Source organism: Camellia sinensis, chromosome 14 (genome assembly GCF_055761805.1).
Source record: "Camellia sinensis isolate YWXY chromosome 14, ASM5576180v1, whole genome shotgun sequence".
NCBI classification, from domain to species: Eukaryota; Viridiplantae; Streptophyta; class Magnoliopsida; order Ericales; family Theaceae; genus Camellia; species Camellia sinensis.
The window spans coordinates 134,346,494-134,362,457 of NC_138974.1; the positions used below are offsets into that span (position 1 = coordinate 134,346,494).

At 33.5% G+C, this 15,964-nt stretch overlaps 1 protein-coding gene across 1 annotated transcript; it reads right to left on the minus strand.

Annotated features, from left to right (window-relative positions):
• Positions 1–12,886: 12,886 nt before the first annotated feature.
• On the minus strand, positions 12,887–14,039 carry LOC114271910 (major strawberry allergen Fra a 1.06-like). The gene is made up of 2 exons (XM_028213574.2): positions 13,570–14,039; positions 12,887–13,433 (listed from the first exon to the last, which is right to left on the minus strand). Exons 1-2 carry the CDS (start codon positions 13,751–13,753, stop codon positions 13,135–13,137), a joined length of 483 nt encoding a protein of 160 aa, XP_028069375.2. The 5' UTR covers positions 13,754–14,039; the 3' UTR covers positions 12,887–13,134.
• Between the last annotated feature and the right edge of the window lie 1,925 nt (positions 14,040–15,964).

Genomic DNA, 15,964 nt, shown 5'->3' on the forward strand with positions numbered 1-15,964 from the left:
GAAGCAATTGATGCCAATCTTCTCATTTGTTTCACTGCAACACTTTCTTCTTTAGTATATTCATCTGTTCTTCATCTTCAAAGTAGCTTGCAAGTCTGGAAAACACTTGAAAGGAAATTTACTTCTGTCCCCAGGTATCGCATTCATCAATTGAAGAACAAACTTCATATGATTCGAAAGCAATCTTCTTCAATTGAATGTTATCTTTCACAAATCAAAGAAGTCTCAGATCAATTAGCTTTGTTTGGTGAAAAAGTTGATGATGAAGATCTTATTCTTCTTACCTTAAATGGCTTACCAGATGAATATGATGCATTCAAAACATTAATTCGTACTAGATCTAATGTTGTATCTATGGAAGAGTTGTGTTCCTTACTTGGCTCAGAAAAGATTCATATCGAAAACAAGATCAAGCATTCTTTTAAAACTGATATGCATGTTGCTTATTCAACAACCAAAGGTTCCACTTCCGGTTTTGGTTTTGATTCAGGTTCTGTTTCTGGTTCTGGATTTGAAACACAACACTCCAACTTTGAATCACATCATCGTAGTAATTTCAGTGGTAGATCCCAGCACAAAGGAGGCAGAGGTGGTGGATATTTTCGTGGCAACAGATCTAATAATCGATTCTCTAACAATCGATCTAGATCAGCTTATCCTAGTACTTCTCCATTTGTTTGTTAGATCTGTGGCAAATCAGGTCATCTTGCTTTGGATTGTTGGTAGTGACTTGATCCACATTATCAGCGTTCTTCCATTGCTCCTCCAAAGGCCTATGCTGCTGCTGTATCTTCTTCTTCTTCTTCTTCTTCTTCTTCAGATTTCACTTTTCCTCATTGGTACATCGATTCAGCAGCCACAACTTATCTCACACATGATTAGACTAATTTTCAGCAATATCAAGCTTATCAAGGTTCAGATCAAGTTACAGTGGGAAATGGCTCAGTTTTGCCTATTCAACATATTGGGAATGATATCCTGCCAACACTTCAATTTTCTTTCCATTTTTCCAATATTTTGCATGTTTCTTCTATATCGTCCAATCTCTTATCTGTTCATCAATTAACCAAGGATCATAACTGTCTTGTTATTTTTTATTCTGATTCTTTTGTCATTCAAGACAAACATACGAAACAGGTCCTGCATAAAGGCTCAAATATCAATGGCCTTTATCAGTTGTCTCCATCATCTTCTATATGTTCCAAGCAAGCACAGGCTTTTCAGTCTTCCACTGTTTCCACTGGTTCAGTCTCTCCAATCTCTGATTTGTCGTGGCATCAAAGATTGGGTCATCCCTCTGTTCTCAAGCTACAACATTTGGCACCACATCTTCCAAATCAAAAGAGTTTTAATAAAACCATAGACTGCACTGACTGCTATGTGTCTAAGAGTCATAGACTTCTTTTCAAATTGTCTTGTTCTTCTAGTGATAGTCCCTTTTCTCTTGTTCATGCTGATGTATGGGGACCTTTTACTGTTAATAATGCTCCATTTCAATGTTATGTTTTGTTTGTTGATGATTGTAGTAGATTCACTTGGATCTATCCCTTGTATTTTAAAAGTGAGGTCTATGAAAAATTGCTTGAGTTTAAAGTCTATGCCGAAAATCAGTTTCATACTTCTCTTAAAATTTTAAGAATTGATGGAGGTACTAAATTGTTAACAAGAAGGTTGCTTCTCTTTTCTCTTCTCATGGTATTATTCACCAAACCAGTTGTCCTTATACACAAGCTCAGAAAGGTGTTGCTGAGAGAAAGCATCGCCATATCACTGAAACTACTATCACTCTTCTTTATCATTCTTCTCTTCCCTTGAAATATTGGTTTGATACTATTGCTATAGCAGTCTTCCTAATCAATAGAATGCCTAGTTCTGTTCTTTCCAATCAATCTCCATTTCAGGTTCTTTTTAAAACACTTCCAGATTTTTCTTTCTTCAAGGTCTTTGGTTGCCAGTGTTTTCCTTGGTTGAAACCTTATACTACTCATAAACTCTAACCTAAGTCCTTATCTTGTGTCTTTTTAGGTTATCATCCTACTGTTAAAAGGCTATAGATGCTTAGATCATATCAATGGCAAGTTATTTGTCTTTCAACGTGTCATCTTCAATGAATCATGCTTTCCTTTTGCTTCTTCTGATCTCTCCTCTTCATCTCCTCCCCTCTTTTTGCCTTATATTCATTAATTTCTCTGGCCTTCTTCTCTTTTCTCTGAGTTTCCCATTGTTTCTTGTTTATCTATTTCTTCTTCTTCTTCCCCATCGTCTTCTCCTCCTCCTTCCTCTATTATTCAATCTTCGTCATCCTCTCTTCTAAGTTTCTTTCCACCTCCTCATGCTATTCATATTACTTCTATTTCTATTGATCTTCCTTCACCTGCTGGTTTGCCTTCTTCTCCTGTTCCTTCCATGCCTTCTTCTAATGTTCATCCCATGCTCACTTGGTCTAAAACCAAACCTCCTTTGTGTCTTACAGCCACATCCTATTCCTTTTCTTCTTATCTTCAATCTGAACCTCCTACTGTTCAGGCTGCCTTAGCTTCTCTTGTGTAGCTTACTGCTATGCAGGAGAAATTTCAAGCCTTGCAACAACAGGGCACTTAGGACCTTGTGTCTATTCCTTATCATAAAACTGCTATTGGTTGTAAATAGGTGTACCAAATAAAGCGTAATTCTGATGGTTTTGTGGCTAGGTATAAAACCAGATTGGTGGCAAAAGGATATCTTCAACAAGAAGGAGTTGACTTTCATGAAGCTTTTAGCCCTGTGGCTAAGCAGCTTGCCATTCGTATTTTTCTTTGTTTGGCTCTACATTTCCATTGGCCTATTCATCAGTTAGACATTTCTAATGCTTTTCTTCATGGCACATTAGGTGAGGAAGTATATATGCAGCAACCTCCAGGTTTTGTTCAATCTTCCCACCAAGTGTGCAAGCACAAGAAAGCCTTATATGGCCTTAAACAAGCTCCTCGAGCTTGGTATTCCACTTTCTCTAAGTTTCTTCTTTCTCAAGGTTTTGCTAATAGTCATTCAGATTCTTTTCTCTTTGTTCAGCATACTTCCACAAGTCTTTTCATTCGTGTAGTCTATGTTGATGATATCCTAGCCACTGGCAGTGATCCCTCTTCTTACACAGTTTATTCAACATATGCATATTGTGTTCTCTATGAAGGAACTGGGTACTATGTCCTATTTCTTGGGCATCTCAGTTCAAACCTTGTCTCATGGTTACTTCTTATCTTAAGCTAAGTATATGTAACTGAGCTTTTTCACAAAGCTGGTTTAACTGATTGCAAACCTTGCTCTACCCCTTTAGTTGTCAAAGCTTCTTCTCATTCTTCTTCTTCAGATGGTCTTCCATTTTCCAACCCTTTTCTGTATAGGAGTCTTGTTGGTGGCTTGTAGTATCTCACCATTGGCAGGCCTGCCTTAGCCTTAGCTGTTAATCAGGCATGCTAGCATATGCATTTCCCTACTAATATTGATTTTCAAGCTGTAAAAAGATTGTTGAGATATGTGAAAGACACTCTTCACCATGGTCTGCAATTTACTTTAGGTCCCTTTTCTCTTCATGCTTTTTGTGACAACCCTCACTACTAATTAGTGCTAATCTATGATTAAGCATGTTAACTGACTGATTGACTGAAATTCTGAACTGATTGATTGAGTGTATTAGTTTAAATGCATGTCTATCTGTTTGACTGCTAAATGATCTGTTCATGTTTTATGTTTTAAACTGCAAATTGAAAGCCTTATCGGCGGCCGAATCTGAAATTGATTAGTGTTTCATGTTAATTAGAATTTATATGATTTTATGGTATATTTAATTGAAAATTGATTTGGTATGATTAATTAGATTAAATAAGCTAAATTATCAAAGTTGGACTTATTTACAAGAATGCCACTTAGTGGACTATTCCATGAGTCATTTATTTGATTTCTTTATGTTAGCTTTATCACATTTCCTCAGCCATTTGAGTCCAAACCGACTAGAGAGAGAGAGACTTAGGAGAGAATTGTTTTCATCTTGTTTTGGCTTGGAGGCTTAGGAGATTGAAGAAAATTTGCATCATTGAGCTTCTACATTTGAACTTGGAGACCTAAGGTAGGACATTTACCTTCTTGTTCATATTTTGGGTTGGTTCAGCCAAGTATTGGCTTAATGTGTTGAATTGAGGCTTAAATTATGCATGCATGTGCATATCTTGAAGTTTAGAGTTGTTTTCATGGAAATTATTGCATGTATGTTCATATTTTTGGTCTTGATCCATGAACTCACCATGTTTTGAAGTTAAACATTGCATTTGATCTTGTATTGTAGCATTGGTGTTCCTAGGAACCCATGCATGTGTTGAATTTGCATTGTTCTTCATGTTCATGAAAACTTCTTTGAAATTGTGTTTAATTGAACTACCTTTGGGCTTTGATTTCTCAAATTGGTCTTTGAAACATGTCACATTATGAGTTTACAAGAGTTTTCCAGAAATTTAGCCCAAGAGAATCGAATTTGGTACATTTAAAGTTGGTTTTGAGCTTGAGGTTCAAATCTGAAAATTTCAAATTTTGGACTCACGTTTGAGCGGGGAACTCCACGCTCGAGCATACACACTGAGTTCATGCAGTCCGCTCGAGCGGGGAAAGTGACGCTCAAGCGGGAAATGCGTGTATCCAGTACTTTGCATGTGTTTACAATCTGCTCAAGCGGGGGAATGCACGCTCGAGCGAGGACTTGTGTCTCACACTCGAGCGGGGGTCGAGCGCCCGTCGAGCGTGAATTTCGTGCATCCAGTACTTTTACAGCCCGCTCGAGCGGGAATCCACGCTCGAGCGGAGCCCTTTTGTCTGCATGTCCGCTCGAGCGGGGAAACCCACGCTCGAGCGGGACCCTGTTTCAGCAAAATTTTGAAAAGTGTTTTTAAGTGCATCTTTGCATCCTCATTCCATCCTAGGTATTCTTAGGCCTAGTTTAAGGCATCTTAATGAGGATATTAATGTAGAACCACACCGAGGCAAATTAGGGATTAAGTTATTATTTTCCAACTGTGTAGCTTAGTGTGTGTTCATTTTGTAACTGTAGGGTTGGCATCCGAGGACGCTCTAGCTACTTATAGCCCAGTGCTCTGTGAGTAACAATGTTGTAAAGATATGTTCAATTGAGATTATTTTCTGAACAAATGACTGTACTGCTTTATGAAATGACACTGTTTACTGAATGAATGTTTGTCCTATTTGTGAACTGTATTCGTGGCATCCATAGCAATTTACTGTTACTGAACTGTTGCTGCTACTGTTACAGAGATCTCTGTCGGTTCCCATGTTTGGAACTACTACTGTTTACTGATATGATGACCATCAACTGACTGTTCGGTCTGTTAAGACCTACTGTACTGTTTTGCTATTGGATCTACCACATATGACTATTATAGTTTCTGAATGACTGTTATGGCATGCATTATGAGCCACAAATTGAATGACTGATATACTGATAAATGACTGTTTTCAATACTAAAAGGACATTCATTCTTAACCTCTTTACGCATATGTTATTTACTGGGCTTTAGCTCACTGTTTATATATATATATGTAGGTGTCCAGGCACCGGATCGGAGCTAGGGGCGTGGGGTTTAAGCTCCTTTTTTGTCAAGCCAACCAACGTGTCTCACTGCGAGGTTCCAAGTGCTGTCAAGCTAAGGCTGCTTCGGGGTGTTTTAGATTCCCCCTTTTTGTCTCTGTTTTGTATAGACTACATAGACTGTTACTGTATTGTTATGGCAGGGATTTGATCCCTAACCTGAATGCCTGTAAATGATGTATGTATATACTGCTTTTGTTTTGAATGTGAATATATTCTGAAAAGTCTTTTTGCATACAGACTGTCATAGCTCATTAGACATCTTTTAATTACTGTTTTGGCTTCCGCCAGCCCCTGTACTCTGTATTACTGTTTTACTTTTAAGCAGGCCTTCGGTAATCTCGGATTACTAGCCGGTTACAGTACTAAACCCATAGGGCGGGTTTGGGTCGTGACACTTTTTCTGATTCAAACTAGGTTGGAGATAGTATTGATCGAAAATCCACTTCAGGTTACTGTGTATATTTGGGTCCTAATCTGATTTCTTAGAGTGCTAAGAAACAGTCTATTGTTTTTCCATCATCTACAGAGGCTGAGTACAGGGCCTTGGCTAATGCCACTACTGAATTAACTTGGTTACAGCAGTTACTGATAGACATGCATATTAATTCCTCTTCCATTCCTGAGCTCTGGTGTGATAACCTCTCTGCTACGGCCATGGCTTCTAATCCTATTTTTCACTCTCGTTCTAAACACATTGAAATCGATTATCATTTTATTCGAGATAGAGTTGTTGCCAAACTGATTGATTTGAAGTATGTTCCTACCACAGACCCGGTGGCAGACATCTTCACCAAACCTCTTTCTACCACTTGTTTTCATTATTTGAAAGACAAGCTTCTTGTGCAGCCTTGCCCCATCAGCTTGCAAAAGGGCTGCTAAGATTCAAACTCAGTTGCCACAATCACAGTCAAAGCAAGAGCCAAAGCTGCAGTCTAACTCACGACAGCTAGAGGAGAAGTCAACATTGCAAGTATAACGCAGTGGGTAAAATTATTAAGATCATATCATAGGTGATAGAACCTGAAGCGAAGAGTCTTGCGGGTAAATCATGTGCTTTAAAATGTGCGAACAACGAACACCCAGCAGTAGAGTGATACCACAATATGAGTATCACCCACACAAGTCACAATGCAAAAAGCTTGATCGTTATTTTAATGGAAGAGAGTCAATATGGAAAAAATCATTCGTTATTTGATTCATCTCATATCCCATATAACGTATCAAATACATAGGCTAAGTATATCATCTATCCATATCAGTTGATATGATAGATATAGATATCATGAGTGGGTTATCCAAATGAGTTTTGAATTCAAATTCAAACTTACATGGATAAGGTTCAAAAGGGTCATGGGTCATGCCACATGGGCGCCCAATTTCTAACAGATATCTCATCTGTCACAGTCATGTTTCAATAGATGTTCTCCAGATAATACCTGTAACAGTTATAGATACAGTTGTAAAGTTTGTTAGGTAGTTAGAGCTGTTTGTTAACTAAGTTAGTTAGAGCACTTGCACTATACAATATCTTGAGCTGTGTGTATTTGGACTATTGAATCAGTAAGAAATGCATTTACATTTTCATCATATTATAACAACTAATAAGTATCGCTTGATTCTTGTGAAGAAGGACAGGTAACTCACTATTTCTCAAACTCCCTCTTTCCACTTCATCTTACACACCCAACCTAACTTGGTCGTCGGAGTGTCTACGGGGAGAAACCACTCAAATCTTGGTGTCTTCCCATCGGACCTTTTGTAGGCATGCAATAAGAAGACGAAGGCCAATAGACTCATGGAACGCTTGGATTAGTCCTACCCATCTTCCATTGACCACATTGCATGATCATGTAGAATTTGAAAAGTATTGAGAAATCTACCTTCATGGAAGTTGGTTTGCTTGATGCTTCCAGAACCGCCATTGCCTTGAACATACTCGATGCTCTTGATGGATTGAGGGAGAAGCTTAGGGATGAGATTGTGGGAGTCAAGAATCAATGCCTTGAACATCCTATTGGGTGCTACTGAGGTGGTGAACTCTTGGGTATAAGTGGTGACACCCATTTCTCTTTTAGACTATTTGAAGAAATGAAGGAATTGTTGTAGCAAATGCTATAATCAGTTGGTTGCGGGTGATGAAGAAGTGCATTAAGATAATGGGTATTTATAGACTAGGATTAAGGCATCGTTTAATATTCTTCTACTAATCCTTTAGTTATAATATTCAACAACGCCATCCATTGTAGAATGATAATATTAGATCTTTCTATGGAAGGGGGGTGTGGCCTTGATGCATTATTTCATTATCCATATATTGAGTAGCCTTCTAAGATGATTGACCGTTTACTTGTGCTTATTTTTAATTTCTCAAGTTTATTCTGGCCTGCCTTTCAATTAGCTTATTCATCATCATCATCAGTTTAAGCCTTACTATCACTTTCCTAACATAAGATGGAAGCTATCAAATTGGATCTAACACTGGGTCAGACATAAAACCGTTTCAGAAGTGAAATTCAAAAAATTTCAACCATTCATCAAGGAATAAAAAAGGGCAAATTACTTTGGCCATCATATTATTTTGGTCTTTATAATTTTAATTGGATCAATTTTGATTCTGAATTTTTAAATTTTGTTTTAAATTAATCCAATTGTTTCTAAATGTTAGATTTTTATGGCAAATACGAATATGAGCAACGTGTATCATACTTTTAGAAGTAAAATAATAAATTTGATCAATTCAATAACTTAGCCCTCGTTTGGCATGTGAGTTGGAGGGATTACCAGGCTAAAATAGCTACAAAAAGACAAAATAGGCTTAAAAACTAATAAGACAAAATGTCACATTTAAATCATAATTATTTCACCTTTTTCTCTCACAAAAGTAAAAAATAAAATAAAAAAAATCAAAAAACTTATCCCAAATGAGACATTTTTAGCCAAAAAGTCAAAAAAATAACTCACATCCCAAATGAAACCTAAACTCAATCAATTTAACGAATTTTTTTCTATCAAAAATCCTAATGACATTACTAAAAATCCATATTACGAACAATAATGTTACAATCCAACATAACACTCGAATAACATAACACTTCAATATAACACTACAATAACGTAACATTCTAATGTAACACACTAAAATACTTATTAGTGTACTTTTTTCAAACGTTACAACATAAAACTATAAAAAAACTTTTTAGCGTACTTTTTTTAAACATAACACTCCAATGTAACACAAAAAAAAATTCCTTAGTATACTTTTTCCAAACGTAACACTCAAATATAATACACTTCAATGTAACGCACACAAAAACACTAAAAACTCTTTAGTGTACTTTACCTAAGGAATTTTTTTTGTGTATTACATTTGAGTGTTACGTTAAGGAGTTTTTTTAGAATATTATATTGGAGTGTTACATTTGGAAAAAATGCACTAAGAAGTTTTTGCGTGTGTTATATTGGAGCGTTACACTAAAGAGTTTTTTTAGAGTGTTATATTGAAATGTTACATTTGAAAAAAATAATATACTAAGAAATTTTTTTAGAGTATTACACTAAAAAGTTTTTTTTGGAGTGTTATATTAAAGTGTTACATTTAGAAAAAGTACACTAAGGAGTTGTTTTGAAGTATTACATTGGAATGTTACAATTTCAAATTATACATTTGTCCAAAGCTTACAAAGGAGTTTTTGTACTTTTTTTGAAATGTTTGAAGAATTCTATGTCCTAAAATATTTGTTGGATTCTATATTTCAAGTCATTTTTGTACTTCTTTTGAAATGTTTAAAGAATCTCATATTTCAAACCATTCCAATTAAAAAAAAGATTCTCATATAAAAATTTATTTCAAATTTAATTCTCATAGGTTATGTATCTTACATTTCTAACACAGAAGAAAAAATGAAGAAAGAAACATAATAGAAATAAGGGTATAACCGTAAATATAATTTCTAAATAATATATTAAATCTACATTTCTAAAATCAATGGAACTAATTGGTTTATAAGAAAATCTTTAGGACTAAACAGATTACCATTTCTCACTATGAAATTTATAGGTAAATTTTCCTTTTCCACATTTATATTTAAGTAAATTCTATAATTTCTTCACATACACTTTAACTACATTATTAGAGCATTCACTCGCTTTCTAAATTAATAAATATTTGACACACAAAATTAGATTTAACTTTTATCAATTTTTTTTTTTAAAAAAAAAAAATCATATAATACTTTTAAGACATGGGTATTGCACAGACTGGGATTAGAGGCACGTTTTGGCAGATTATAATTCTTTTAGCACTCCACATTTGAATAGTCATGGCCGTCCAATGTAGTATAGTAGCTTTATGGCCCCTTGACACATTGATAATTGATCAGAGAGATGGGGGCCTACTGAAATTTGTTGGAAAATTTGAATTTAACAAATTTGAATTTAAATTTACTCCAATAGTTGTATCTCTTGAGATGAAAATGTGTGTCCTTTTGAAGGGTCATAACCGTTCTGAAGAGTCACATAGAAGTCTTTATATTCCATCTCCCTCACTTCATTTTGAGAAGAGAATTGTCATTTTTCTTCTTCACTTTGAATTTATTGTTCATATTTCCTGAGTCTAATTTTTCTATAAAGAGAGTACATACACATCGAAGTTCGCTAGGCTTGCAATAGTAGTGCTGCTAGTGCAAGACATTGATCGTTTTATCCTGGGAGATAGACGTCCATTGAATCCTAAGCACCGGTGGGAGGACGAATCTGTCTTAAGGAGAGAGTGTCACACACTCGACTCGATCAGGTTTTATCTATTTAGTTTTATCACGTTATTGTATCGATTTATTTCAGTTTTGGGTTTGCCCAAAAATCGTTTGCATAATTTTAAATTATATTTTCCATATAGTTTGGGACTAATTTTTCTAACAAAATTTTGTAGCTTTGAGAAAATAAAAATTAAAAAAGGATAACGTTTTCTAATAAGTCAATTTTTAAACAAAGATTGAGGTGGCAATGTCGACGATTTTGATAACTTCCAAGATTAGGATAATATTTTTCTTTTTAATGTTATCACCTGGATTTTAAATTTTTTTTATATATATATGACTTCTACCGGTTTTAAGGGTGATTAGATGATTTCAAATTGTTAAATAATTTCTAAAAAGGTAGGCTTCTTTTTAATTTATAATTTTGATTGGAAGGTGTTGTTTGTGCTTGTGAGATTTACCATAAGTCTTGATTTCATATTTAAACAGTTTATTTTGTAGAATTTTTTGTGTATATTATCTACAAAAAAATTAAATTAATCTAATAATTATAGTCTATTTAATTTATTGTGGATGTCATCCAAGAATTGATTGTCTATTTTTAAAAATATTTGTCATTCATTTTTTTGGGTACAATTGAGATCAATTAAATAATATACAATTATTGGATCATTCTAAATTATTTTTTGTAGCTGATATTTACGAAAGATTTTACAAAATAAATTATTTAAATTATCGAAACGAAACTCTTGGCGGGTCTCATGAATCCGACAACACCCTTCAATTCAGAATTGGGGATGTGTTGTGAGCAACTCACAGCAGCGTCCTGTAGTGCTCTAGTGGAGGTCTTTCTCAAGTCTTTTTTGATAATTGAGACCGTTCATATTATAGGATTTGTTGATTAGATCATTTATGCAAAAAATTAAATTGGATGGACATCTATAACTCCATAACGAGAGTACATTTATTTTTAAAAAATAAACAGCTAACTTTATCTTCATAATTTTTTAAAAACAATTAGCATTTGATCATGGGTTATAGATTTTTGATTAATTTAATTTTTTACATAGATAATATACGCAAGAAATCCTATAAAATGAACGATTCGAATTATCAAAAAACACTCGGGAAAGACTTCCACTAGAACACCACAAGAAGCTGTTGTCACAGCAGCATTCACAATTCCCTTCCATCCAGATTGTAGACCGGAAAGTATCCAACCCCTTGCTGAAAATGTGAGTCCATCCAATCTAAGATCAATGCTATTAAAATAAATGTTTTGCACTTATTTGAAAAAAATTGGAAAAAATTATAAAAAAAACTCTAAGATTTGACACATATAATAAAATAAAGTTTGAAATTTTAAATTATTTCAAAGAAAATAAGTGAATGTATAAATTGAAAACAAATCATAAGATCAGACTTTAAATTGTTAAAATTAAAATCTTATTTTGTTAAACTAAAATGTTGAGTTTTTTTTTTAATTGTCTAAAAATTTGTGTTCATAACATTTGTATTTTGAGAAAATTAGTGAAACATCTATCTCCACCTTTGTATAGTAGGAGAGGTCTAGAATTTTTTTTTTTATTAACTAAGGACCCTCGACATTTTCATAGAAAAAATTCGATTCAGAGAAATTTCACTCAATTCAGAGAAATTTCGGCGCTGACTAAAATTTTTTGAAATTTTTTTGTGAAAATTAAAATTTCTCTGAATTGGAACAAAATTTTTCTGAGTCGGACAAAATTTTTCTGAGTCAAATTTTCTCTGTAGAAATGTTAAAAGACCTTAACAACTATGAAAATATTATATATCTTTTATCTTATTAAATCTTAATATCATGAATCTTAAAAAAAAAATTTCCATGTATTTTTCTTTGGAATAATTTATTGGTGGAAAAAAATTCCTCTAGTAGTAATTATCTAGGAGGTTGAGAAGAAGGTCAATGTTACTTTTAAATCCTACGAATGGTCAATGTTACTTTTATATATCTCCAAGGAATTTATGGACTTTCGAAAATCTTAGGCGTCCCTCCTTAAAAAATGATTTAGGTGAGATGGCTTCCCAAATAATGTTATTGTTTTTGTCATTAAAAAACAATTTTAGTAAAAGAATTTAATTTTGGAATTTTGAAAAATATTGTTGTGAATTTTTAATTTTTCAATTTTTTAGTGACTTTTTAAATATTTTAATAATTTTTTTACTTTTAAATTCAATTAATTTAGATACACTTAAAAAAAATATAAATTATTAAAAAAATATTTTAAAAATTCACTAAATGTAAAAAAATTGAAAAAAGATGCATTCTAGTACTTTTTGTATTTAATGAATTTTTTTATACATGTCTTCACAAATACTTTCTTCTTTTTTTAAACTTTTAAAATACATCTAGATTAAGTGCATCTAAAAAAATAAAAAGTAAAAAAATTAACTAAAAATTAAAAAAATATATGAATTAACAATTCAAAAAATGTTCTTGAATAGAATACTCAAAACTAAATAGTACCACAAGATTTTTTTTTTATTTTTTATTTCTTTTAAAAAGCACACACGCAAATTGAAACAAAAGACGCATTACATATTTGATAATATGTATGATTATATTACAAGAGTTTGGGGTTCTTATTCTCAAACTGAACATAACTCTTCAAACAACTTAAAAGAAGCTTAGTGTTCACACCTTCAACACAACACAGAAATACATAATAGTCTAATAGAGAATTAACTCAAACAAGAACACATTTTGGTTCAAGCGTAGACATTTGGGTTTGCGAGCAGATACTCTTCGATAACCTTGAACATCCCCATGGCCTTGTCCTTTCCGGCAGTCAGTTCCTCTACTTTGAGCTCAGTGTCACCCTTGGCGTGATAGTAAGTTGTGCTTGTCACCTTGCTTCCTCCGTCAGCAGTAGCCTCAAACTTAACCTCATAAGACAGAGATTCTAGCTTGCCACCCAACGCATCGCCTTCAATCATAGTGTACTTGCACTGATAGTTCTCAATGTCAAGTGAATCAATCTTATGCTTCAAGCATTTCATGTGGCTCCCTATCATAGCACAAACAAAAAAAACAAGCATTGTTATTGCACTCGTTTTTTAAGCCTAAACAATTCTTTTAGCATCCCAACTATAATGACCGATTTATAGAAAAAGTGTAGAATTTAAAGAGTATTGAGAATTTACCTTCATGGAAGTTGGTTTGCTTGATGCTTCCAGGACCGCCATTGCCTTGAACGTACTCGATGCTCTTGATGGATTGGGGGAGAAGCTTAGGGATGAGATTGTGGGAGTCAAGAATCAATGCCTTGAACATCCTATTGGGTGCTACTGAGGTGGTGAACTCTTGGGTATAAGTGGTGACACCCATTTCTCTTTTAGGCTATTTGAAGAAAGGAAGGAATTGTTGTAGCAAAAGCTATAATCAGTTGGTTGCGGCTGATGAAGAAGTGCATTAAGACAATGGGTATTTATAGACTAGGATTAAGGCATCGTCGGGCATAATACAAATATTCTTCTACTAATCCTTTAATTATAATATTCAAGAACGCCATCCATTGTAGAATGATAATATTAGATGTCTCTATGGGAGGGGGGTGTGGCCTTTTTCATTATTCATATATTAAGTAGCCTTCTAAGATGATTGACCGTTTACTTCTTGTGCTTATTTTTAATTTCTCAAGTTTATACTGATAATAAGGCCTGCCGTTCTATTAGCTTATTCGTCATCATCATCAGTTTTAGGCGTTACTGTCACTTTCTTAACATAAGATGCAAGCTATCAAATTGGATCTACCATTGGGTCAGACATAAAACCGTTTCGGAGGTGAAACTCAAAAAATTCAACCACATTCATCAAGGAATAAGAAAGGGCAAATTACTTCGGCCCTTGTATTATTTTGATCTTTATAATTTTAATTAGATCAATTTTGATTTTGAATTTTTTAATTTTGTTTCAAATTAATCCAATTGCTTCCAAATGTTTGATTTTTATAGCAAATACGAATATGAGCGATGTGTGACATATTTTTAGAAGTAAAATGATAAATTTGATCAATTCAGCGACTTAGCCCTTGTTTGGCATGTGAGTTGGAGGGCTAGCAGCTAAAATAGTCATAAAAAGACAAAACAAACTAAAACATTAATAAAATAAAATGTCACATCTAAACTTTAATCATTTCATTTTTTTCTCTCACAAAAGTCAAAAAAATAAAAAAATTCATCCCAAATAACACATTTTAGTCTTAGGTTAAAATAGGTAAAAAAAACAACACACATCCCAAATGAAGCATAATCTCATTCAATTTAATGACTTTTTTTTTTTCCCTCAAAAATCCTAATGACATTATCAAATAGGCTAAATTAATGCAAAATCTAAAATTATGTGTAAAAATTAAGTCAATTAAAATTGTAAGGATTAAAATGATAGAATAATAAAATATAGAGACTGCCGATATAATTTATTCAATAAAAAATAGGGGAAGTGGGCTCATAATCTTGTGAAAAACCAAAGGGAGAGAATGAGTTTGAACTTTTCAAATTTGGACCAACGATTTAGATTTCTTTAATGGTGGCAATATTTTTATCTACCCCGTAGACTGGCTCAAACAATTCCTCTGACGAAACAAGTTATGGAGGACTGGATGAGCCGTCCCTTATATCACTGCAAAAAAAACTAAGATTTTAGTGGTGAAAATTTAGAGATAAAATTATTTTTTAAGAATCAAATATTTTAGTTGTGAAAAATGTCATCATTTTATTTTTAGCAATGAAAATTGAACATTAGTGATAAATTATTATCCTTTTGGGACCAAATTTTTTGTCTCAAAAAATAAACCATTTTGAAATCAAATTATTTTGTCACTAAAAGTCTATTTATTAGTGACATTTTCAAATTTTGGTCGGTAAAAGGCTTGGTTTTGACTTTTCGAGACGACCTTTTAGCGACTATCCTCATGCTGATGGAAATTTGTCCCTAACACTATATTTGGGAACTTAGGAGAGAAAAGAAAACAAAAATGATTACTTAAGTTATAAGAGAAAAGAAAAGAAAAGAAAAGAAAAGAACTGATTGTGATTTCTCTCATTCTTGTTTAGATAAATAAGAAATAAAAGAAAAAAAAAATGATTGTGATTTCTCTCATTCTTGTTTGGTTAGATTTCATAAGAAAAAAGAAAAGAAACTGTTTTATGTTATATTACCAAAATAATATGAAAAGCCCTTGAAGACATGGATGTCAATCATTTTATTTCTTTTATTTTTACAGTGACAAAATTTGTATTATGAAAATATAAGAATCTTTTGGTTTCTTTTTTCTCCTAATCTCTCCACATTTGGGAAGATTGAAAATGAGGGTTATAAGAGAAATGGATTTCCCTCTGTTTCTCTCCACTTAGGTTATCCAAACAAGTAAGAAAAATACATATCTCTTCGTTTCATTTCTTTTCTCACCAAATCACTCAATCCTAGGAGTGGTTGCGGATCGGATTTGTGCGGTTTGCGGTTCGGTTTTGACCCGCCCGCATCTATACAGTTTGGGAAAAAGTCAACCAACAACTGCCCGCAATGCGGTTTGCGGTT